Source organism: Schistocerca cancellata, chromosome 5, assembly GCF_023864275.1.
Source record: "Schistocerca cancellata isolate TAMUIC-IGC-003103 chromosome 5, iqSchCanc2.1, whole genome shotgun sequence".
Taxonomy (NCBI): Eukaryota; Metazoa; Arthropoda; class Insecta; order Orthoptera; family Acrididae; genus Schistocerca; species Schistocerca cancellata.
Genome location: NC_064630.1, coordinates 522330781 through 522357560, shown reverse-complemented (window position 1 = coordinate 522357560; position 26780 = coordinate 522330781). Strand labels below are relative to the sequence as shown.

Below are 26780 nucleotides of genomic sequence, written 5' to 3'. Positions count from 1 at the left end.
GGTACAAACTGCCTTAGACGACACTGCGAACACCTCGTGGTTTATGCAAGATGGTGCCCGGCCACATCGCACGGCCGACGTCTTTAATTTCCTGAATGAATATTTCGATGATCGTGTGATTGCTTTGGGCTATCCGAAACATACAGGAGGCGGCGTGGATTGGCCTCCCTATTCGCCAGACATGAACCCCTGTGACTTCTTTCTGTGGGGACACTTTAAAGACCAGGTGTACCGCCAGAATCCAGAAACAATTGAACAGCTGAAGCAGTACATCTCATCTGCATGTGAAGCCATTCCGCCAGACACGTTGTCAAAGGTTTCAGGTGATTTCATTCAGAGACTACGCCATATTATTGCTACGCATGGTGGATATGTGGAAAATATCGTACTATAGAGTTTCCCAGACCACAGCGCCATCTGTTGTTGAAAATTGTAACTACTGTAATTTCGAAAGTTTGTCTGCCTGAAAATGTACTGTTGTCCCAAGCATATTGCAACAAACGGTGTATTTCTATCGCTGCTCATTTAGTTTTTATTGCCGTTTCAAATATACCGGTAATTTTTGAAACACCCTGTATATATTTATGTTTGCAGCGTCTGACCAAGTAACATACGTCTATGAGTTACATCTGGTACTACCTTTTTCCTGTTGAAGCTCCTCTCTCTTTGATTCTGACCTATTACACGTGGGCTTCCCACTTTCAAGAGACTAGAGCCATCTAGCTTCTTGTTCCTGTCGCTGTTAAATGCGTTATCTGTTGTGCCCGTATCAGAGACAAGTGCAGTCGTCGCCATTTCTTCTGCAATCTACTGAATGATGGGGCACTTAGCTTAACTGCTAACTCAGTGGCCACTAGGCCTAACTGTTGCATCAGTGGCTCATTTGCCTAATTCACAAGAGACAAGTACTATTCAGCTATTTGCTCCTACTGGTAAATTAAATCCACTACGCTACTAATTGAGACAAAGATAGACTGTTACAGTTCAACACTATTCAATGAAACATACTGTATATGAGCCATTTGCCAAATTATTATTTAGCTAACAATAATTGTTGTTGCATCATCCAGAGTAGTAACGTCTTCTCACAGATAACGTACTACTGTTCCATCAGTAGCCACTTGCATAAAAATTGCTGGTGCCTACATTGATAATCTACTAACTCTATTAGTATTGACTACTCACTGACTCGCTGACTGTTCACTGCTGCCCGTGGCTGATACTTTATATGTTTCCTCTTCATTACCTTCCTGGAACATTCCATCTACGTGATGATCTTCATTGCCATCTTGTAGCCTAAATCCAGAGCTGCCCTTTCCTTCTCACGAGTTTGGTATCCATCCTCGACTGGCAATCGTTACTAAAGTGCTATATATTTGGCAATCCCTCGAGAGATAACTGGGAATCAGCTGCTTTCGAAAAAGTTATTGGTTGCAAATCCTTGGCTTTGTCCCACCTGTGTGGTACCTGGCAGCATAAACCCAAAGAGCTCAGTCAGAATTGTTCCACTTCTTTCTTTCCATTTAACTAAAATATTCTCTGGTAATGATAAAGTTTTCAAAGGCTGTATCAAATCATGGTATAAGCCTGAAATGATAATCAGAGGCCTTAAAGACTAGTATTATATATCTGAAATCGTATTAAAAAGCCTTTTATCTTTTATGTGTGAATTAAGCCGTTTGGAGGTTTAGGAAAAACTGGTAACTATTTCTTTCATATGCTTGCTGATGTAGAACACGTCCAGAGATACCACCTACTGCCTACCCTTTAAACCAGTACATTGGATTTTGTAAAAAGGATATACACAAAGTTTAAGTAAAGAAGAAAGCATTTATTTTGGATAAAGCTATTTATTATGAATTTCACCAAGATTGCATTATGTTTTAACTAGCTTACAATTTCCAGTCGTTATTTATTAAGTTTTAGAAGGATTTGTTGCTGTGTTTGTGTAATACTACATTATTTGCAGTGCTCTTTTTCTTTTCACTAACCCATCTGAGCCTGTTGATGGAGTATTGAGTGTCTGCTTTTCATAATAACGGTAGCCGCATTATACTGTATGCCCAGACATTGTGCTGCTACAGGGCGGATACAATTTCATGCCGCCTAGTGCTGTTTTGTTTCAAGTCCCAAGGAAGGTCACATAAAGGCGTAAGCTTTCAGAAAGGGTAGCTCTCTTGCGGTACATGTCCCCTTTTATTGGCGAGTAATATACAGCATCTTGATCCCTTAACGTCCATTAAAGTTCTTGAGCAGCGCGTAGTACGAATAACCCGCATTCAGCAACTGCAACAGAGCAGAGGCAAAAAGTTGGTTACCCCAGACAGGCATGTATTCATTGATTTAATTTTATTTGGTAAGCTGAGTCACACTCAAAGTATCATATTTATCGTCATGTACAGTGTGCTACTGATTGAAGAAGGCTTCAGAGAGTTGTTTTGCTTAGTTTAAGATTTATTATTTAAGAAGTAATGCATGCTCACACAAAGTTGAAGGACAAACAAAATTATCCACATTCACTTCTGTTCTTAATCTGTTTTCACTGTAGTATTAAACAAAAAGTCCGTTCATTTAATATTTTATGATGGAAACAGTACTGAAAGGACGATTGAAGAGGTATATTAACGTAAATTTAATTTTGATCAATGATATGTAAAACATCGTAAAATTTTTATGGGAACTTGAAAGTTACAAATACCTTACTCGATCTGAGACACAGATAAGAACTGAATACATTAAAATAAAAGTTGATGTAAGCTTCTTTGTGAAGCTGTCTCTAAAATTTTTCAATGAGTTAAAACGCGTATTTCCCTTGAATCACTAAACATATTCATTTGAAAATGCGAGTTACTGAAACCAGCCACACTAAGTTGTAATTTAAATTGATATTCATAACAGCGAAGATAAAGTCTAACCCAGAATGCTTGCATTTAAGGCTTATACAACTTCTACTTCTCAGTGAGTTCATATGAAAGCTAAGTGGACAGAAATGTGAGCAATAGGATTGACATTTAGAGCTCCTAAGATATGGTTTTACTCCCGTCTGGGTGTTAGACAGCCTCACAGTAGCATATTGTTGTATGAGTAACCAGATTAAGATGTGCTTGAGTGAAGAATAATAGAGCCCCAGAGAAGAGGCAGAATATCTTTTATTTTACAGTAAAATACGATTTTTCAATGCTTCATGTCACTCTTTCAATGACATTTTCACACCTTCGGTTCTAATAATACGAAGGCCGTTCAATAAGTGATGCGACACTTTTTTCTCGGTCAATTTCAGTCGAAAATATGCTTAAATATTCCCATTTCATGCTTTGCAGTTTAGTGAAGTTCCGATAGGTGGCGGCACTAATATAGCCTTCAAAATGGCGTCTGTAATGGAAGTGTATTCCAAGCAGAGAGCTGTCACTGAATTCCTTTCGGTCGATAACTAGAGATTCGCAGATATTCGAAGGCGCTTGCAGAACCTCTACGGAGATCTTGCAGTGAGCCGTTGGACCAGGTGTCTGTGATCATCGCAACAAGGTCGTGCAAACCTGTCCGATCTGCCGCGTGCCACAAGGGCGCTCACAGGTGTGACTCCTGCAATGTTGGAATGTGCAGACACTCTCAAATATGGTGACTGACGGATCACAATCAAACACTTTGGTTCTCAACTGGATGTGTCTGTTGGTAGTGCTGACATATTTACACAGCAGTGGAGTACTGAAAGATGTGTGTCCCTTGGGTTTCTCGTCGCCTAACAGAAGACCATAAAGAGCGACGAAGGACCGTCTGTGCGCAATTGCTTGCTTGTTACAAGGCTGATGGTGACAATCTTTTGGCGAACATCGTCAGAGGCGATAAAGTATGGGTCCTTCACTTTGAACCGGAAACGCAACGGCAATCCAGAAGTGGCGAAACACGCCTCTCCTCCGAACAAAATGTTCAAAGCTTCACCCTCGGCCAGTAAAGTCGTGGTGGCTGTCTTCTGGGATTCTCAGTTGTTCTTCTTATGTCGTATGTCCTCCCTCATGGTGCGACGACGAACTCTGACGTGTATTTTGCTACCCTCAGGAAATTGAAGATACGACTTTAGCATGTTCGTCGCTACAAAAATGCGAACGAACTCCTTTTCCAATATAACTCAAGGCCTCGCTCTAGTCTGCACACCTGAGAGGAGCTCACTGTTCTTCCTCATGCACCCTACGGCCCTGGTACAACACCCTCCGACTTTCATCTGTTTGACCCAATGACGGATGTACTCTGCGCGAAGCAGTACGTGGATAATAGGGAAGTTACTGGTGCATCAATACAGCTCCCACGTCGACCTGTAGAGCCGTACCACGTGGGCATACACGCCCTCTTAGCAAGGTGGCATAAGGCTGTCGTACTGAGATAGTGCCGAAAAATAGAGTTATTAGTCAAAATAGTGGGACGTAATATGGTGTACTGAAATCCTAAATAAAACCAACTTGCTTACAGGAAAAATATGTGTTGCATCACTTACTGAACGCCCCTCATAACAGAAGCAAACCGAAGAAGAGAGAATATATAATGCGGACTGATAATAACAACAAAATAATGTTATACGGAAGTGAAATGTGGTCAGTAAGCGGTTCAGACAAGAGGTGATGTGGTGCTACAGAACAATGATAAAAATGCGTAGATCGGATAACTGAAGAGGTGGTACTGAATCGATTTTGGGAAGAAAGAAATTGATGCACAATTTAATAAAAGAAGGGATAGGCTGATAGCATGCATCCTGAGGCATCAAGGAATCATTAGTTTGATAATGCAGAAGATTGGCGGGGAGGGGTGGGGGGGTGGGGAGAGAGGAGGTGGAAATGTGAATGTAGATCACCGAATGCTGTAAGCTTGTTGAAATGTGGCTATTTTGGAGATGAAGACGCTTGGAGCTGCAACAAACCAGCTTTCGGACTGAATAACACAACAGAACAGACGAAGACACGTGATAGGGATCTGATTGCAATCGACTTATATACCACATACGACAGAGGAAGGCTCACTGAATTAAAGAACTACAGGAAGAAACACTCTCATTCCCACAAATTAATGAATTCAACAACACCTTTAAACTACTAACACTATCATTCAGAGTGCAACAAAAGAAGAATAAGACTTACCAGAAATACAGGGTGATTCAAACGTAAATGTACACACTTCATTGGTGCAATGTAAGGATCAAAATAAGAGTAAATTGTTCGGTAAAGTTTTATCTAAAACTACTTTGTCTGCGAGTTATAATGCGTAATGCCATTTGTGGTAGACATTACATCATTGGCCAGTACAGGCTTTGGCGTAATGTGTTAGCCAGTATATCGACTAATGTTGCTTTGTCGTTGGTGCCCCATCACATTTCACCCGGGAGGCAGGAGTGTGTCTCAGTGTTGCTTATCCCGATAAGTGGACAGGCAGCGCAGGACCAGCTGCTTGGCCCGCCAGATCTCCATTTCTCAACCCCTGGGCTTCTATCTTTGGGGCCGTCTCAAGGAACTCGTGTATGTTGTTACAACTGAGAACGTAGCACAACTACAGGAGCGAACTGCAAATGGTTGTGCGGCTGTACAGAATGAGATGAACAGTGCCTGTTGCATTTGGAGAGCTGTAATAAATCGAACACGTCACTGCCTTCGCCCACATGGTCATCATTTTGAACATATCCTGGGGCAAAAGTACAATACGTAGCTGAGTTGAATTTTAGATCCCTTCGTGTCGATGCTCTCTGAGAAGAATTAATTTTGTGTTGTTTGTGCTGTACTTGTGATCCCTGCTCTATTGCATAACTCTGAAATATAGCAATTGCAGATGAAACTTTATTGAATGTTTTATTCTTATTTTTATACATACATTACACCCACGAAGTGTGTACAGTGACTTTTGAATCACCCCGTATAATTCTTGCCATCATATTCGGCCACAAACCAGACATTAAGCAAACTTATTACAACGAATGTATTTAGGAAAACCCTTACTTATGAATAATAATACAATGAAGGCTTTCAAGGCCGTTGTTTAATTAATTCTTTTGAAACTTCCAGTCTGAGAGGACGTGGTCGATGCATACGGCTATTCACTAATCACTAATGTATCGTATCCATCTGCGGGAGATATATTCAGAGATAAAACTGGCAACAGCATCGAAACGGGTTTCCGCTTTTATTGGCACGTTATGAACTGAGTAGAGGGCACCACTATTCGTCATGTGATGCTGGGTGCACGTGATCATTCTCAGTTAATAATAATCGGTGATTAGAATCACTCTCTCGGTGCAGATCAGTATCCGTAATTGTATTCAGTTTAATTATTTCTACCTTTCTGTAAAACTTTTCAGTGTTCGTAAGTCTCTTTTGCCTCTCATTGCCCCTCTATACAAGCGCACTACATAAAATGTTGTCTTGCCTAGAACACCTGTAACATGGAATTTATTTCATGGTCTCTGTATTTAACGGCATGTATCAACTACTGCCGATGCGTCAGGCTGTCGGATCAGACAGTTAAGCTCATGGCCGTGTTAACTTTATTGTTACGACTGCAGAGGATTTTATGCACGCCAGCTGTCGCTGGTAAATGTTGTACATCTACAATTCTCAGGTTTTTAATTTTAATTTTTAAATTTTTTTTGAAACCTATGCTTGTTCGTCCCGGACTGTAATGTTTTCAACAAGAGAGGAAAATTTTCTCTGTTGGTGGCTGTTGCTCAGCTTTATTCCCGGAATTTTGTCTCCTTGCCGTAGTTCCCATTTTACGTCTCCTTGCCGTAATTCTCATTTCACCTACGAACTAATTTCTCCTACAAGTCGACTGTAAATAATTGAGTTCTGCTTGTAACTGAACCGGCCTGCATGTTTTATTTGCCCAATTCATCATTTTAATAAATTTGCTCGTAAAAGTCGTTTCTGTAGTGGAAATACCTTGTAGTGAGACAGTGTCTAAACATAGCTGCTACATTCACTGGGAAAGTATGTTCTGTATGTGAAGTAGCTTCATTCATAGGAATCATCGCAAATAATGGGGCAAATGCTAGTTGATGAAAATACCACTCAGGCCCACGTCCATGTCTTTCAATTTCTCAGTGCGTTTAGTTTGCATACATATTAATAAATTAGTATAGCGCTTCCTCTCGTGATGACTGGGTGTTGTGTGATGTCCTTAGGTTAGTTAGGTTTAAGTAGTTCTAAGTTCTGGGGGACTGATGACCATAGATGTTAAGTCCCATAGTGCTCAGAGCCATTTGAACCATAGCGCTTCCAGCTTCGCTCGTGTAGACTGTATGGTCTACACAGACGCTTTTTTTTTACTTTCCTTTACTCAAATTTTTACGTTGTTCATAAATTGCAACACCTACAAAGCTCTTCACACTAATTAAGGCCATAGAAGTATGGTGTTTTCCTAACGTACTTCCGAACAAAACAGCGATTCTGGTAGCTGTGGTCCGAAGTTCTTACTAATTATGCCTTTTGCGTTCTTGTGGTGATATTCCGTAGAAGCGTGCACCCCTAGCACATATTTCTTTATATGTAACTGAGAAGTGAAATACCACTTTTTATACGTTAAGCTTTATATTTTTTTAATATTACGAAATATTTTCTTAAAAATTGTAGTCCCCTCTTTCACCCTCTTGGGGATTAATTTTCCAAAAACAGCGTAGTACGATTTTTTTTTTGTGCTTGCATAATGAAATGTTTTCATAAAAACTTCCATGTTCTGTTTCACTCCCTTAATGGTTGAATTTCCAAAAACAGTGAACCATCTTTTCATAAATATACTTTAGTAGTTCTTTAATGATGTTTTATTTTCAGAAACAACTTTAATCCACTGTTTCACCCCCATAGGGGATAAATTTCCAAAAATCCTGGGACATGTGTTTCCTTACTTTTGACAAAGAAGCCAAATAGCAGTTTTCGTAGGTCTAGCCTCAGAATTTCGTATTTTTTACAAAGAAACTAAATACCAAATTTCAGAGTTCTAGCCTCAAGATTGCCTTCATAGCGACATTTTTCCAAAAACCTTTCATCCCCTGTTTCCTTCTGTTATGAACGTAATTTGAAAAATACCTTCTCACACTACACCTATAGTACAAGATCAACATCTTCTGCAAATTTCATGTATGTATCCTTAGCGGTTTGGGCTGGACGATGATGAGTCAGTGAGTGAGTGAGTCAGACAATCGGGACATTGCCTCTTACATACAGAGATTAAAGTTCCTCGTCGCGTCTTTCTGTCTGTATCGGAAGGCTAATCTCAGGAACTGCTGCACTGAACTACTGTACTTTGATACTGTTTCCACTAACAGATAGACTGATCCATGATACTGTTTCCACTAACAGATAGACTGATCCATGAGGAACGTTTGCACGTGGACGTGCTGAAAAGCAATTCATCAGAGTTTTTTTTGTGTGAAAACTCTTAAATCTTTTTAACTAACACTTTATTAACATTGTACATCTTTATTCTTCATGTCTACATAATTATTTCTCAACACAATCAACCTGGCAGTGATCAAATTCTTCCTCAGAGACCAGTTTGTTGATACTGTCACTGCAGCCCATTTGAATCTCTTTGGAGAACCACAAACTCAGTCTGATTGCACCGCTTCATCACTATCAACGTGGAGTCTTCGATGGTGTTTTTAAGTTTTGCAAACAGTTGACAGTGAGATGGGACCAGTTGGGTCTGTATAGAGGATGATAAATAATGACAGTGACCCCAGGGCGTCGGATTGCTGCAGATGTTACAGAGCTCGTGCGTTGTCTGATATTGCCATGATGAAGGTGAGAGTGCTCCACGTGTGGATGAACTCGATTACAGCACCGACGTAGCTACGTTACACACCGCCACACTATAGTATATAATTCGGAACCCTGTAGCGGAAGAGGGCTGCAAATATGCAGACATGAAGAATAAGATGTCGAATATTAATAACGTTTGTGTTATTTAAAAATATTTCAGAGTTTTCGCATAAAAATATTTGAGGCATTACTTTTCAGCACGTCCTCATACAATTCACTGCACACGCAAGTTTCTACCCGAGGGCATGCAGCTTTACTGTATGATTAAATGATGATGGCGTCCTCTTGGGTAAAATATTCCGGAGGTAAAATAGCCCCCATTCGGATCTCCGGGTGGGGACTACTCAAGAGGATGTCGTTATCAGGAGAAAGAAAACTGGCATTCTACGGATCGGAGCGTGGAATGTCAGATCCCTTAATCGGGCAGGTAGGTTAGAAAATTTAAAAAGGGAAATGGATAGATTAAAATTAGATATAGTGGGAATTAGTGAAGTTCGGTGGCAGGAGGAACAAGACTTTTGGTCAGGTGAATACAGGGTTATAAATACAAAATCAAATAGGGGTAATGCAGGAGTAGGTTTAATAATGAATAAAATAATAGGAGTACGGGTAAGCTACTACAACCAGCATAGTGAACGCATTATTGTGGCCAAGATGAAGCCCACGACTACTACAGTAGTACAAGTTTATATGACAACTAGCTCTGCAGATGACGAAGAAATTGATGAAATTTATGATGAGATAAAAGAAATTATTCAGGTAGTGAAGGGAGACGAAAATTTAATAGTCATGGGTGACTGGAATACGAGAGTAGGAAAAGGGAGAAAAGGAACATAGTCGGCGAATATGGATTGGGGCTAAGATATGAAAGAGGAAGCCTGGTAGAATTTTGCGCAGAGCATAACTTAATCATAGCTAAAACTTGGTTCAAGAATCATGAAAGAAGGTTGTGTACATCTCTGACCACAACCTATTGGTTATGAACTGTAGATTAAAACTGAAGAAACTGCAAAAAGGTGAAAATTTAAGGAGATGGGACCTGGATAAACTGAAAGAACCAGAGGTTGTACAGGGTTTCCGGGAGAGCATAAGGGAACAATTGACAGGAATGGGGGAAAGAAATACAGTAGAAGAATTTAATTTATGAAAGGAGAAAATATAAAAATGCAGTAAATGAAGCAGGCAAAAAGGAATACAAACGTCTCAAAAATGAGATCGACAGGAATTGCAAAATGGCTAAGCGGGAATGGCTAGAGGACAAATGTAAGAATGTAGAGGCTTATCTCACTAGGGGTAAGATAGATACTGCCTACAGGAAAATTAAAAAGACCTTTGGAGAAAAGAGAACCACTTGCATGAATATCAAGAGCTTTGATGGAAACCCAGTTCTAAGCAAAGAAGGGAAAGAAGAAAGGTGGAAGGAGTATATAGAGGGTCTATACAAGGGCGATGTACTTGAAGACAATGTTATGGAAATGGAAGAGGATGTAGATGAAGATGAAATGGGAGATATGATACTGCGTGAAGAGTTTGACAGAGCACTGAAAGACCTAAGTCGAAACAAGGCCCCCGGAGTAGACAACATTCCATTAGAACTACTGACAGCCTTGGGAGAGCCAGTCCTGACAAAACTTTACCATCTGGTGAGCAAGATGTATGCGACAGGCGAAATACCCACAGACTTCAGCCAAAAATATAATAATTCCAATCCCAAAGAAAGCAGGTGTTGACAGATGTGAAAATTACCGAACTATCAGTTTAATAAGCCACAGCTGCAAAATACTAACGCGAATCTTTACAGACGAATGGAAAAACTGATAGAAGCCGACCTCGGGGAAGATCAGTTTGCATTCCGTAGAAATGCTGGAACACGTGAGGCAATACTGACCCTACGACTTATCTCAGAAGAAAGATTAAGGAAAGGCAAACCTACGTTTCTAGCATTTGTAGACTTAGAGAAAGCTTTTGACAATGTTGATTGGAATACTCTCTTTCAAATTCTGAAGGTGGCAGGGGTAAAATACGGGGAGCGAAAGGCTATTTACAATTTGTACAGAAACCAGATGGCAGTTATAAGAGTCGAGGGGTATGAAAGGGAAGCAGTGGTTGGGAAGGGAGTGAGACAGGGTTGTAGCCTCTCCCCGATGTTATTCAATCTGTATATTGAGCAAGCAGTAAAGGAAACAAAAGAAAAGTTCGGAGTAGGTATTAAAATCCATGGAGAAGAAATATAAACTTTGAGGTTCGCCGATGACAGCAAAGGACTTGGAAGAGCAATTGAACGGAATGGACAGTGTCTAGAAAGGAGGGTATAAGATGAACATCAACAAAAGCAAAACGAGGGTAATGGATTGTAGTCGAATTAAGTCGGGTGATGCTGAGGGAATTAGATTAGGAAATGAGACGCTTAAAGTAGTAAAGGAGTTTTGCTATTTGGGGAGCAAAATAACTGATGATGGTCGAAGTAGAGAGGATATAAAATGTAGACTGGCAAAGGCAAGGAAAGCGTTTCTGAAGAAGAAAAATTTGCTAACATCGGGTATAGGTTTAAATGTCAGGAAGTCGTTTCTGAAAGTATTTGCATGGAGTGTAGCCATGTATGGAAGTGAAACGTGGACGATAAATAGTTTAGACAAGAAGAGAATAGAAGCTTTCGAACTGTGGTGCTACGGAAGAATGCTGAAGATTAGATGGGTAGATCACATAACTAATGGGGAGGTATTGAATAGAATTGGGGAGAAGAGGAGCTTGTGGCACAACTTGACAAGAAGAAGGGATCGGTTGGTAGGACATGTTCTGAGACATCGAGGAATCACCAATTTAGTATTGGAGGGCAGCGTGGGGGGTAAAAATCGAAGAAGGAGACCAAGAGATGAATACTCTAAGCAGATTCAGAAGGATGTAGGCTGCAGTAGGTACTGGGAGATGAAGAAGCTTGCACAGGATAGAGTAGCATGGAGAGCTGCATCAAACCAGTCTCAGGACTGAAGACCACAACAACAACAACAACAACAACAACAACACGCAAGATAAGTCGCCTTAGTACTACCTGTACGAAACCGGTGTCATTTCATAAACTGTCTGTTTACCATGTAGGGTTATAGTAACGAGGCCCAGTATCTGATCACCTGGTAGGTAGGAGATGCTACAATTCTAGCAACGGATCTCAAAGTAACCCCAGATCTATGAATTTTGGGCAGCCATACAGTCTGGGCGGATAAGCGTCTGTCCAGCTGAGTTGTTCTTTGTTCTGTGGAGAGAAAGAAGACACTTTTTTCATGGATTTTATCAGTTTGCTGCAATGTCTGTTAATGTTAAGATTCAACCATCCTTTTGTTGCATATTGTTCGCTACTATGTAGTTTTGTCTCTGTTGCTATTCTCAAGTGAAGACTACAACCCATTAAATGCACATAATTAAGTTACTGTCAATGTACTTGTCTTCGTCCGATTTCGTTGATGGTAACTGTGCCCACACACCCACCGTCGTCGCGACTGCACAGATACCGCTTCGCCCCCCCCCTTCCCCTATCCCCCCTCCCTCCCCGACAGTGGAGCTGATCTCAAAAGTTTGTGTACATATTGTCCCGGCTAGTTAAGAACCATTCCCTGCCGTGTGGTCGGGCATATAAAACATCTCTGAATCACGTTGCGAATCTAGTCGTGTGAACTAGCAGTTGAAAATTGAACGTGTTTTACCAGAGATATTTCATACACTTTCAATCACGACGGATCCAAAGACAGTTTTTTTTAATTTCTCTGGAGTAGGACTTCAATTGAGTTCCAGTCTGTTTTTACTAATTTGTTTTCCTGAGTAATCTGATTTAGTTACTTTAGCAGTTTGTATGCATTCGTTGAATCCCAATAAATCTGAAACTTCCTGGCAGATTAAAACTGTGTGCCGGACCGAGACTCGAACTCGAGACCTTTGGCTTTCGCGGACAAGTGCTCTACCATGGTTCGTGTCTCGTTGCGGCACACAGTTTTAATCTGCGAAGTTTCATATCAGCGCACACTCCGCTGCAGAGTGAAAATTCTCATTCCCCAATAAATATGTTTGTAAAAAGGTTTATCAGCTTCTTTCGTAACCATTGAAAGTTCACAAATATTATTGTCCATGTATTAGCTGATTATGGAATTTAGTAAACACTGGGAATGTCTCGTAAATTTCTCTTTTATTGACACAATTACGTTTTTGAATTAATGAGAGATGGCACCGGGGGATCAATGAAAGGAGAGTTGACCCCAGTGTGTATTGTTTCGGTATGATAACAGTCAGTCAATACTACATTCCTTCGTGTACCTATCAGCAAAGATATGCTTTCCCATGAAACTGTCCTTGGTCATTACTGTCCGATAAATTACAAATATGTCTCTGGGTCTTACAATGTCTAAGCTTCTCAATTCTCACGACACGATATTAAATGCGGGTTCGAATCCTTTCAATGTCGGTTCAGCACTAGTTTAATCTTTTAACGGGCACTATTTTTCACTTCTCGTTTATTAGCGGAGCCATCTTGACGACGAGCGCAAAGATACTAGTGTGATAAGGTCCAAACTCTTTTCGGTCCCAATACTCTTTAATGATTCGCATGCAGCGCATAAAGTACTAATTCAACATAAATGTTTCCGTATTGTCAATAAATCTCTTCACAATGGGAAGTATACGATCGTAGCGTTTCGTTTAACACGTACAATCACCATTCACTTGAATATCAATGTTCGTACATCCAATCACCTTTAATTGACTCCGTGTGTGAATTTATCCCAAAATAATCTATTCTCCACCACTCCAATGTCTAATCCAGTTCTAAGAACGCAATTTAATTAGGCTTCTAACCCCAAAATTCCGTCTACCACAGAAGAACTGCGAACACACTCGCCAGCGGTGAAAACAAAAAGTCAAGAGACCTAACAATGCTGCGCATTGGTTAATATAATACATTCAAAACAAAATGCAGGTCTGTTATGTCTTCCTTGGATTCCCTTTGTACTACTTTGCGTTACTCTATTTCGAATATCTACTCTTTGTAAAATTTTAATTAACTATTACTTCGAAATACTACTACCGTTTTTTGGCTCTTACGCCATTTCGTATTACACAATTTAATCTAATACTCGTTTCTGTGTAACCACTCTCTAACGAGTTGTTACATAACCCAAGTATTTGCATTTCACAGGTTATACTCTTCAGTTGAGAATAACTGCGAAGTAGTGAACAGTATGCAACAGAATAGCGCCAAAGTGCTTTTCACGAAATTTATCAAGACTGTGGCCCAGTAGTACTTAAAATGTGTTTAATGGTTGATAAGTAATTATGAAAACTTTCGTTGTGGGGTCATTCTGAAGCTTCCTATGAGTAGTCGATTCCAAAAGATATTTATCCTTCTTACGATAACATTCACTCTTCATCACAGCGGTGGCATTAACTTTGTCAGCTGTAAAGGTACCGACTTTCTTGCCTGCATTTCGGTCTGAATTTCATCAGCACACTCTTGTGGTAACAAACGAATTCCTCCCTCAGCATTTGCTATAATTTCCGAAGTAGGAGTTACATGTTGTTGTTGTTGTGGTCTTCAGTCCTGATACTGGTTTGATGCAGCTCTCCATGCTACTCTATCCTGTGCAAGCTTCTTCATCTCCCAGTACCTACTGCAGCTTACATCCTTCTCAATCTGCTTAGTGTATTCATCTCTTGGTCTCCCTCTACGATTTTTACCGTCCACGCTACCCTCCAATACAAAATTGGTGATCCCTTGATGCCTCAGAACATGTCCTACCACCCGATCCCTTCTTCTGGTCAAGTTGTGCCACAAACTTCTCTTCTCCTCAATCCTATTCGATACTTCCTCATTAGTTATGTGATCTACCCATCTAATCTTCAGCATTCTTCTGTAGCACCACATTTCGAAAGGTTCTATTCTCTTCTTGTCCAAACTATTTATCGTCCATGTTTCACTTCCATACATGGCTACACACCATACAAATATTTTCAGAAATGACGTCCTGACACTTAAATCTATACTCGATGTTAACAAATTTCTCTGATTCAGAAACGCTTTCCTTGCCATTGCCAGTCTACATTTTATATCCTCTCTACTTCGACCATCATCAGCTATTATGCTCCCCAAATAGCAAAACTCCTTTACTACTTTAAGTGTCTCATTTCCTAATCTAATTCCCTCAGCATCACCCGATTTAATTCGACTACATTCCATTATCCTCGTTTTGCTTTTGTTGATGTTCATCTTATGTCCTCCTTTCAAGACACTGTCCATTCCATTCAACCGCTCTTCCAAGTCCTTTGCTGTCTCTGACAGAATTACAATGTCATCGGCGAACCTCAAAGTTTATATTTCTTCTCCATGGATTTTAATACCTACTCCGAACTTTTCTTTTGTTTCCTTTACTGCTTGCTCAATATACAGATTGAATAACATCGGGGAGAGGCTACAACCCTGTCTCACTCCCTTCCCAACCACTGCTTCCCTTTCATACCCCTCGACTCTTATAACTACCATCTGGTTTCTGTACAAATTGTAAAGAGCCTTTCGCTCCCTGTATTTTACCCCTGCCACCTTTAGAATTTGAAAGAGAGTATTCCAGTCCACATTGTCGAAAGCTTTCTCTAAGTCTACAAATGCTAGAAACGTAGGTTTGCCTTTCCTTAATCTTTCTTCTAAGATAAGTCGTAGGGTCAGTATTGCCTCACGTGTTCCAGTGTTTCTACTGGATCCAAACTGATCTACCCCGAGGTCGGCTTCTGCTAGTTTTTCAATTCGTCTGTAAAGAATTCGTGTTAGTATTTTGCAGCTGTGGCTTATTAAACTGATTGTTCGGTAATTTTCACATCTGTCAACACCTGCTTTCTTTGGGATTGGAAGTATTATATTCTTCTTGAAGTCTGAGTGTATTTCGCCTGTTTCATACATCTTGCTCACCAGATGGTAGAGTTTTGACAGGACTGGCTCTCCCAAGGCCGTCAGTAATTCCAATGGAATGTTGTCTACTCCGGGGGCCTTGTTCCGACTCAGGTCTTTCAGTGCTCTGTCAAACTCTTCACGCAGTATCATATCTCCCATTTCATCTTCATCTACATCCTCTCCCATTTCCATAATATCGTCCTCAAGTACATCGCCCTTGTATAGACCCTCTATATACTCCTTCCACCTTTCTGCTTTCCCTTCTTTGCTTAGAACTGGCTTTCCATCAAAGCTCTTGATGTTCATAGAAGTGGTTCTCTTTTCTCCAAAGGTCTCTTTAATTTTCCTGTAGGCAGTATCTATCTTACCCCTAGTGAGATAAGCCTCTACATCCTTACATTTGTCATCTATCCATCCCTGCTTAGCCATTTTGCACTTCCTGTCGATCTCATTTTTGAGACGTTTGTATTCCTTTTTGCCTGCTTCATTTACTGCATTTTTATATTTTCTCCTTTCATCAATTAAATTCAATATTTCTTCTGTTGCCCAAGGATTTCTACTAGCCCTCGTCTTTTTACCTACTTGATCCTCTGCTGCCTTCACTACTTCATCCCTCAAAGCTACCCATTCTTCTTCTACTGTATTTCTTTCCCCCATTCCTGTCAATTGTTCCCTTATGCTCTCCCTGAAACTCTGTACTACCTCTGGTTCTTTCAGTTTATCCAGGTCCCATCTCCTTAAATTCCCACCTTTTTGCAGTTTATTCAGTTTTAATCTACAGGTCATAACCAATAGATTGTGGTCAGAGTCCACATCTGCCCTTGGAAATGTCTTACAATTTAAAACCTGGTTCCTAAATCTCTGTCTTACCATTATATAATCAATCTGATACCTTGTAGTATCTCCAGGGTTCTTCCATGTATACAACCTTCTTTCATGATTTTTAAACCAAGTGTCAGCTATGATTATGTTGTGCTCTGCGCAAAATTCTACCATGCTTCCTCTTTCATTTCTTAGCCGCAATCCATATTCACCTACTACGTTTCCTTCTCTCCCTTTTCCTACACTCGAATTCCAGTCACCCATGGCTATTAAATTTTCGTCTCCCTTCACTATCTGAATAATTTCTTTTATTTCATCATACATTTCTTCAATTTCTTCGTCATCTGCAGAGCTTGTTGGCATATAAACTTGTACTACTGTAGTAGGTGTGGGCTTCGTATCTATCTTGGCCACAATAATGCGTTCGCTGTGCTGTTTGTAGTAGCTTACCCGCATTCCTATTTTCCTATTCATTATTAAACCTACTCCTGCATTACCCCTATTTGATTTTGTGTTTATAACCCTGTAGTCACCTGACCAGAAGTCTTGTTCCTCCTGCCACCGAACTTCACTAATTCCCACTATATCTAATTTTAATCTATCCATTTCCCTTTTTAAATTTTCTAACCTATCTGCCCGATTAAGGGATCTGACATTCCACGCTCCGATCCGTAGAACGCCAGTTTTCTTTCTCCTGATAACGACATCCTCTTGAGTAGTCCCCACCCGGAGATCCGAATGGAGGACTATTTTACCTCCGGAATATGAAAGTCTCATATACTTCTCTATTACTAACATTAACTACAGCTTACCTGACAGGTTACCGCTGAAAGGAAGGAAACTGGAAATATAATAAATGACTCCCAATAGAAGCGGAGCTCTCTCAGAAGTCTTTCCCGCTCTTTTTAAAAGTTAGTCGCGTGATTGGTCAGTTGGGTCAACACATGCACTGTGGAATTTTCCATCGAACTCTTGCTCGAATTTGTATTTGGTAAACTGCTGGTAGACTGAATAACGGGCACAGGCATTTTTAGCAGCCACATAGTTGACGCTGTGCGTCGTTTCTCATGACGATTGGCTGAAAGAACGATATGTTTTTCATTAAGGACTTCTGTTAAGATTTATTCATTGTGCTCTGTAATTTTTTTTTTTTGAGCAGAATGAATGGCTAAAACGCAGGTTTAACAGTAACCACATCAGATTCGTAGGAATTGTTGGTGATTTTCTTCAACTGGTTCCGATAATGTTAAAGTTTTTTATGTGTTCAGAAGAGCAACCATGTTCCCTTTTCCTGATGACATGATCCTTTGCTGGCAAAATAACGTCCACACAATTTGTGAAGAAACCAGTTCTGTAAGGAATCATAATATTATGGTGATTGCTAAACTCCGTGGAGAGGATTCCTCGTGTTGATAATGTCTTTTTTCTTTAGGTACGATTTGCTAATTTGCCACTACTGACTTATTTGGCCCCTTAGTTATTAGTATTTGTTAATTATGGTTGAACTGACATCATAGTATGTGATCTTTGTACCCTTGCAGTGGGCTACCACACAGACTGTGTGTAAAGCATTCGCAGACGGTTTTATGAGAGGTGAGGGAAAAGCAGACAGTGTACCCCAGACAAGATTTTGCAGATGACAAAACCTTTTACATTAGAGGAACATTATCCAGTCTATTTTTCTCGTTATCAGCCTGTATCAGATCATGCAGAAAAGATAATGAATGCACTTAGGAAAATGTTTCAGTTATACTGTCATGCACAGCAAAGAAACTGAGATATCTCATTGGAAGATTCCCAGGGAGTAATTAAAATATTGTCAGAGCAGTGGGGAGATACCTGTCTTAATTTTGAAGAACAGACATCCAGGTGATAATATCAGGAAAGTAGCTGGTTTTCCACCCCCAGGGAGAGATAGACACATAGCAGTAGTACAGATGGTGACTGAACAAAAACATGGGGAGCTGCTGAAAGACAAAAATCAAATCAAAATGGAGCATTTTGTGATATATATTTGACACGATGGGATAAAGTGCTGATAAGGCTCATTGTTTATCCAGGAAACATATATAATGGACCGTTTCAGTTCCGCAGATTCCTTCATCGACATGTAGATGAACTGCCATTGCTTCACAAAAAAATCTCTCATGGCGAAAACCATGAATCGAACATCAAGAAATTTCAGGAATAGCCTGATGAGATAGACTCTGGTAGGCAAATGGCTAAGCTGGGTATATTGCCTAAAGCATACTGATGCATGCACCCTGTAACATGTTGGAGGGTTAGTCGGTTTTTTTTTCTTTCATTTGTTTTAAAGATGTCAGTCCTAATTTGTTCTGTTGTCTGATATGCACCGTGGATAACAGAACATTCTGATGAGTTGTTTTCATTGATGTGATCAATTGACTAAGTCACAACGAAGAACGTTTTGATGAAGTCACAGGAAGGATACCTGAAGTCTGATTATGACTTATGGGTTGAAGAAATTGTTTGATCTATTTTATGTGACAGTAGCGAAAAGAGTGCTGTGCTGATGTTTTGAGGTGAGTGACTGAAGATGGATGCAGAGGTGACTAGAACTATGTAAACATAGTAAAGAATTTCCTATTGGAGCAGAGGTGAACTGTAGAATCGAAGAAAATTGAAAACTTGGCTGGAGGACTGATCCACCACCACTGCCCCCAAATCACCCCCTTTTAACTTTGCAGAATTTCTTGATCTCAAACCTTTTGTCACCATCATTCCCCAAATCTATCAACAAACAAACTAATCTTACATCTGCAGGAAGATCCACAACCCACCACCTAAAAACTGATCCCAACTTTATAATCCTACCTGTTGCCAAAGGCTCCACTACAATAGCTTTGAACTGCAAGGATTAATTGACAGAAGGACTTCGCCAGCCGTCAGATTGATCCACCTACAAAGCCTGCCACAGGTCCAGCAGGATTTCCAGTCTCCCCTCAAATCCTTAGGGCAATCCTAGAACCTCTCGCCAGAATCCATCTCTCCTCTTACCCATACCACTCCCATCACTCCTATCTTCTACATGCTTCCTAAAGTCCATAAACCAAACCACCCTGGATGCCCCAATATGGCTAGTTACTGTGCCCCCACTGTTCGAGTCTCTGCTCTCACAGACCCACACCTTCAACCCATTACTCACAACCTACCCTCCTATACGATAGGTACCAAGAATCTTCTCCATCGACTCTCCACAATTCCTGTTCCTTTACCACATGGTTCCCTGCTCATCACTATTGACACCACTTCCCTTTACACTAACATACCTAATGCCCATGACCTTACAGCTATTTAATACTGCCTATTCCAACGCCTGATGGACTCCAAACTAGCCACTTCCTTCCTAACCACCATGATCAACTACATCCTCACATACAATTACATCTCCTATGGAGGCATTACCTACAAAAAAATCCAGGGTACAGCTATGGGCACCCACATGGCACCATCCCATTCCAACCATGCTAACCTATGTATTCATGGAGCATCTAGAGGAATCCTTCCTAAACACTCAGAATCGCAAACCCTTCATCTGGTTCAGATTTGCTGATGTCATCTTCATGATCTGGATCAAGGGTGAGGACATCCTATCCACATTCCTCCACAGCCTGACCTTCTCCACCACCTGCTTCACCTGGTCCTACTCAACACATCAAGACACCTTCCTCAATGTTGACCTCCACCTTAAAGATGGCTATATCAGTACATTTGTTCACATCAAACCCACCAACCACCAGCAATACCCCCACTTCGACAGCTGCCACCCATTCCATACGAAGGTGTCCCTTCCATACAGCCTAGCCACCATGGCTGTCACATGTGTGGTGACGACTGACCTTCTCGAAATATAGTGAGGGTCTCACTGATGCCTTTTCACATTGTAACTACCCTCCCAGCCTTGTACAAAAACAGATCTCCTATGCCTTCCCTTTCCAATCATCTAACACCTCCCACAGTCCCACCATCTGACCGCAGAGGAGCATTCCCATCGTGACTCAGTACCACCCAGGACTGGAGCAACTGAATTACATTCTCTGGCAGGGTTTCGACTATATCTCGTCATGCTCTGAAATGAGAAATGCCCTACCCACTGCTCTTCCCACCCTTCCCACAGTGGTATCCGCTGCCCACCAAACCTACACAATATCCTTGTCCATCCCTATACATCCCCAGCTCCTAAACCCTTGTCTCATGGCTCATATCCCTGTAACAGGTCTCAATGCAGTACCTGTCCCATACATCCTCTACCACCTCCTACTACAGTCCAGTAACAAACATCACCTGCCTCATCAAAGGCAGGGCTACATGTGAAACAAGACATGTGATCTACAAGCTAAGCAGCAGCCACTTTTCTGTATTCCATGTGGGCATGACAACCAACAAGCTTTCTGTCCACATGTACATACACACTCACACACAACGATTCTTACTATCAATACGTAATTGTTTGAACGCCCTCATAATCAATCATGTTCAGTACCATGTTAGACTTATATTTTAAGGTAAAGTTCGTCAGATCTCTTGTAACTATCGACTTATGTTTACTTCTTTTCCATGCTGCAATGAGGTCATAATAAGGTAGAAGCATAACTTATCATGCAAGTTACCATGTCATTTTCATGCTAGTATAAGGAGACACAAAACACACTGATACAAGATCTAGTATCCAGTAGTTTGTGCACAATCAAGTTATTTTCTTTCGATCTTACGCAACAAGGCACATTCGGTTAGTAGGGACCATGTACTTCAATTTCGAACTGATGTGTCAATTACAGTATTTTTTGTGAGAATGATGACTGAATTATTGCTTTGTAAAATCATGAAATTAGTAGTGTTCTCTCCAGTTTGTCAATTGTGTATTGTCTGAGGGTGGGTAAGAACAAATCTCTTCTGAAGAATATTTCATACGTAAATTTTGTATTCACTCTGGTTCTGAAGATTTTTTATGTGATTGATAATGCTTATGGTGTTAAAATAATAATTAAAAGTTGTGGTGAGAGGGTGAATAACAAAAGAAAAAAATCGCTGGACAATGATATAATACAATAACAACAGCTCGATCACGATTTTTCTTCCTAGGTTTGGAGTAATGGAAGGCGCCTGTAAGAGCCACCTTCCATGAAAACTTTATTTGTGATTATTAACTTTGCTTTGCCTGGTCCTGTTTATTATATCATCATACTTGCGAGAAGGATCGCTTGGAGAACCGTGATTTTACTTCCATTTATCTCGTATCGGCATCCCCTGGGAAGTATGAATTTTTAATGCACGTGCTTTAGAAGAATCGGTATAACGTTGTTGGTTCTCATTGCAGAAGCTTTCAAAGCTGGCGTGTGGCGTGAATAGACCCAAGAAAACAGTTTGTCGAGCTTTTTTAAGTTCGTCTGGCGACTGTTCGGCCAGGACAAAACTTGCAGATTAAAATTTTCCACCGCACAGTTGTTCTAATTCTTTGTTCAGTAAACTGATGGGAAAGTGAATATAAGACTCTGGTATTTTTAGGGTCCACCCAGTTAGTCAAAGTGTTTTATACTACAGGTCGTTTCTGATGATGACTGGGTGGCGACCACCCCCACTACGGAAGGCTACGCCAGAGCACAGTGTATGGTTTTTGGAAAGTTTTGGTATCAGCCAGTTGAGGTCTGATGGTATGATTTATGTGCACTTACGACAGAACATTTTGGTTGATAATCTGGTTTTTTGCTTCATGTCGTAATGTAGATAATCTGTGCAGTAATCATACGCTTCATGGGGGTAGTCGTGTGGTTAAATTTCGCCTGTGTCAATTATATCGGTTATCAACTTACTTTTTTGGAAGGGCAACATGTTTTTCACTGGGCACCTCGGTTGGGACATCTTCATTGTATTTTGCAGATTTTCTTGAGCAGAATGAACGCTCACAAGGCAGGTTTGATGGTAAACGCACCTAATTCGTTGGAGTTACCGGTGAACTGCTGTGTTGAGATTTTAATATCTTCCCAAGAGCAGCTGTGCCCCATCTTCCCGGTGGCACGATCTTTTGCTGACAGAGTAATGTCCACAGAATTTGTTAAGAAATTGACCCCAATAAAGAACCATAATATTGAAGTGAAGTTTGCTTGTTAATTGATTACTAAACCTCGAGGAGAGAATACCTCGTCTTCTTTCATGAGGTGTGATCCGTTAGTCTTTTCTCATACGAAATCTCATAATCTTCTTTCACTTATTTCAGATGGCATTATGCTGAGGAACATTAACCAATAGAGGCACTGCCTGTTTTTGACAGAAAGCACAATAGGTTCACCAAGCCCACTACATATGGCAAAAGGTGTATCCCATGTATTGGAACAGTGCTTAAGTTCAGAATTGAGTTTAAATCCAATTAAAGGAATGATAACGTTAGACCACAGGCTCAACACTTTTACTTAACCTGGAATGAAAGACATATTTTAAGACAAACAATTTCCAAATATATTGTTAGTTGCTTCATTAGTATGGAGTATAGGTGGAAACCAATTAGCGAATGTGGCTATTTACAATTTGCTTTTGAGGTTGATTATATGGATAAGTACTCTAAACGAAATACATTGGCCGAAGAGGTATGTTCCCTTATTGTTAAAATATATTACTCTTAAAACTGATACAGTAATTTTAGCATTGTTATGAGACTCAAATGTTTGTTCTTTTTTTTTTTAATGTAGTTGTTCATGGCGATTTTAATAAATCGACAAGAATTCCTTAATCATTTCAATTTCTTAATTTCATCTATTCATTAAATTAAAAATTTTGTGGTATAACGTTCAATCTGTATATGGAGCAAGCAGTAAAGGAAACAAAAGAAAAATTTGGAGTAGGAATTAAAATCCATGGAGAAGAAATAAAAACTTTGAGGTTTGCCGATGACATTGTAATTCTGTCAGAGACAGCAAGTGATCTGGAAGAGCAGTTGAATGGAATGGACAGAATCTTGAAAGGAGGATATAAGATGAACATCAACAAGAGTGAAACGAGAATAACGGAATGTCGTCGCATTAAGCCAGGTGATGCTGAGGGAATTAGATTAGGAAATGAGACACTTAAAGTAGTAAAGGAGTTTTGCTATTTGGGTAGCAAAATAAATGATGATGGTTGAAGCAGAGAGGATATAAAATGTAGACTGGCTATGGGAAGGAAAGCGTTCCTGAAGAAGAGAAATTTGTTAACATCGAGTATAGAATTAAGTATGAGGAAGTCGTTTCTGAAAGTATTTGCATGGAGTGTAGCCATGTATGGAAGTGAAACGTGGACGATAAATAGTTTAGACAAGAAGAGAATAGAAGCTTTCGAAATGTGGTGCTACAGAAGAATGCTGAAGATTAGATGGGTAGATCACATAACTAATGAGAAGGTATTGAATGGAACAGAAGCGAAGAGAAATTTGTGGCACAACTTGACTAGAAGAAGGGATTGGTTGGTAGGACATGTTCTGAGGCATCAAGGGATCACCAATTTTGTACTGAAGGGAAGCGTGGAGTGCAAAAATCGTAGAGGGAGACCCCAAGAGATGAATACAGTAAACAGATTCAGAAGGATGTGGGTTGCAGTAAGTTACTCGGAGATGAAGTAGTCTGCACAAGATAGAGCAGCATGGAGAGCTGCATCCAACCAGTCTCTGGACTGAAGGCCACAACAACAACAACAACAACAAGAATGTTATGGCACGTTATAGGCTTTTAAATCAAATAGTATTCTAAAATGTTATTTTATGGGATTTAGTTAGCACAAGATGTCCCTTCACAGAGTCCACACCACGGGATCTGTCTATAGGTACTAAATACAGCCCTGTTAATGGCAAAATGGAAGTATGGTAACTTTCACAAGCTCCACCCCACGTGGAGTGTTATGTCCGTCTGTGCAGATCAAAAGAGAGAATGGTGTTTACCGATAGGAAGGTGCTCCTTTCTATCGGGTAGATGCCTCCCGCAGTGAGACTGTAAGGTGTCTGTGCTCGACTCATGACGATCAGCAGCGCTCTACGGAAACCGGTGCTGGCTTCGGTCCAGTGACAGCTGTAGACAGCCAGCGACAGCGACTCACCCTGCACACAACAACATGTTGAGGAATGTAATTAGCTTTTGAGAAGGGGAATATTCTATTGCTATGTTATACTTCTGCACTGATTACGCAATTTACACCTAGTACGTACAGTGCCATGATATTTCTCAGTAAGACTGTAACACTCGTGTGCTACCGTAGCTCACAGCATATCATATATCTGTCTAGTCTAAATTATCGATGCTCTTCTCCCTCTTCTCTTCCTTACCTTCCGCCAAACAAAACAGATGTGATACTAGACAACCATATGCATCCCTTGTGTGTATCACAAAGTGTTCATTTGTGTCGATGAAAATAAATTTGTAGGTGTTTGCAATCACAGCCTCAAGGAAGCGCTATTGCAGCAGGGATGCAGTTAAGAAACGGATGTGTTCTTTTTGAAACGACGACTCCTGCAATTATTATACATCTTTCGGAACTCTGAGGTTAGCAGGACTAAAATACACGGACTGAAAGGTTATCTACAATATCTACAAAAACCTAGCTGGAGCTTGTAATGACACTTAACAGTGTGTCACCCTCATTTTACTTAAGCATGTAACTCCATCTTCAAAATGAGACTTGCGTCATTTATCAACGAGGCCTGAGTACTGTAACGCTCTTCATTTTTATTTTGTGGGTGTCACTCATTCATAAGTAAATTATTAATTTAACGACACTAAATAATTACTTTGAATATTAATATAATAACTGATGTGTTAACAATGTTTTCGTAATACAATAAACATAAGTAAGTAATTTCGTGTGGAATTATTGGTTGGGTATCCCGCGTAAAGGTTGGTCAGTTATCTTTCATAATGAACAGAACTCTACTTGTATAGCTTCCTCAGAATACACATCTTTTTTTCGACTTTCAGAAACTGTTTGAAGTTGAAAAATCTTTTAGACTTCTTATGTAACATCATTAATTTAATATTGTGTGTTTAAGATTTAGCGCTGTTCGGAAATTGACGCCGGCCGCTGTGGCCTAGCGGTTCTAGGCGCTTCAGTCGAGAACCGCGCGACCGCTACGGTTCGCAGGTTCGAAACCTGTCTCGGACATGGATGTGTGTAATGTCCTTAGGTTAGTTAGGTTTAAGTAGTTCTAAGTCTAGGGGACTGATGACCTCAGATGTTAAGCCCGATAGTGCTTAGAGCCATCTGAACCATTTGAACGGAAACTGACTGTCCGTTGTTAATTTCGCATATGAGTCACAACAACACATTTCAGCAAATGAGTATAAATTAACACAACAGTTTCAGTTTTTACATGCGATGAAATTTATACAACTAATTACACAATGTAAAACAAAATGATTTATTTGCAGCACTTAAGAAGATTTCTCAAAAAATGTTGGTACTGGAAACAGCCATAGTGAACTTAAAGACTACACCTCTTATGTAATTTATACACTGACGGAAAAAAATCGCAGTACCAAGGAGGGATTGGCCAACATAAACGAACGTTGGTAGGCGTGTTCCTACATCTGAAAGGCGATGTCTTTTCAGATTTCACGCCAGTCGCTTAAGAGTGGCGCTAGCAGTACCACTATGAGGATGCAAATCAGGTTTGCTTTAAATACATGGTGTAATGGTAGTAAGCATTAGTTACCTTTGAGATTGGCCGTGGTGAGTTGGTGTTAGTCAAGAATGCCTTTAAAGAGACAAAGATGCTACTATCAGCACCTCACTGAATTTCAACGAGGTCGTGTAAAAGGGCTATGAGAAGCTGAATGTTCCTTCTGCAATACTGCAGAAAGTCTTGACAGGAATGTAGCCACTGTACATGATTGCTGACAGTGGTGGTCACGAGAATGTATGGTTGCAAAAAGATCGGTCTGCGGTCGACAGCGTGGCACTACTGAGAGGGAAGACCACAGTGTTTGGCGTATGGCTCTGGCGCATCATGCTGCATTTTCAGCAGCAATTTGAGCAGCAGTTGGCATCACAGTGACACAACGAACTGTTACAAGTCAGTTATTCCAAGGACATCCCAGTGTCAGAAGCCCTACAGCGTGCATTCCACTGACACCGAACTGTCGTATCACATATCGATACCACTTTACCGGCGTCTTTAGGTTGGCCACGGATTAGCAAGTTTCGTCACATGCCGATAGTAATCTTGCAATACCCAGCGGACCAAATTGAACACAGCCCAGGAGCAATTA

At 40.5% G+C, this 26780-nt stretch overlaps 1 protein-coding gene across 1 annotated transcript in view; it reads right to left on the bottom strand.

The window, feature by feature from the left end:
* LOC126188646 (uncharacterized) overlaps nucleotides 1–26780 on the bottom strand; it is a 175326-nt gene that overhangs the window by 95724 nt on the left and 52822 nt on the right. Inside the window, exon 3 of the mRNA XM_049930248.1 lies at nucleotides 24461–24616. Within this exon, the coding sequence (XP_049786205.1) occupies nucleotides 24461–24616 (156 nt within the window). The remainder of the gene's footprint in view (nucleotides 1–24460; nucleotides 24617–26780) is intronic.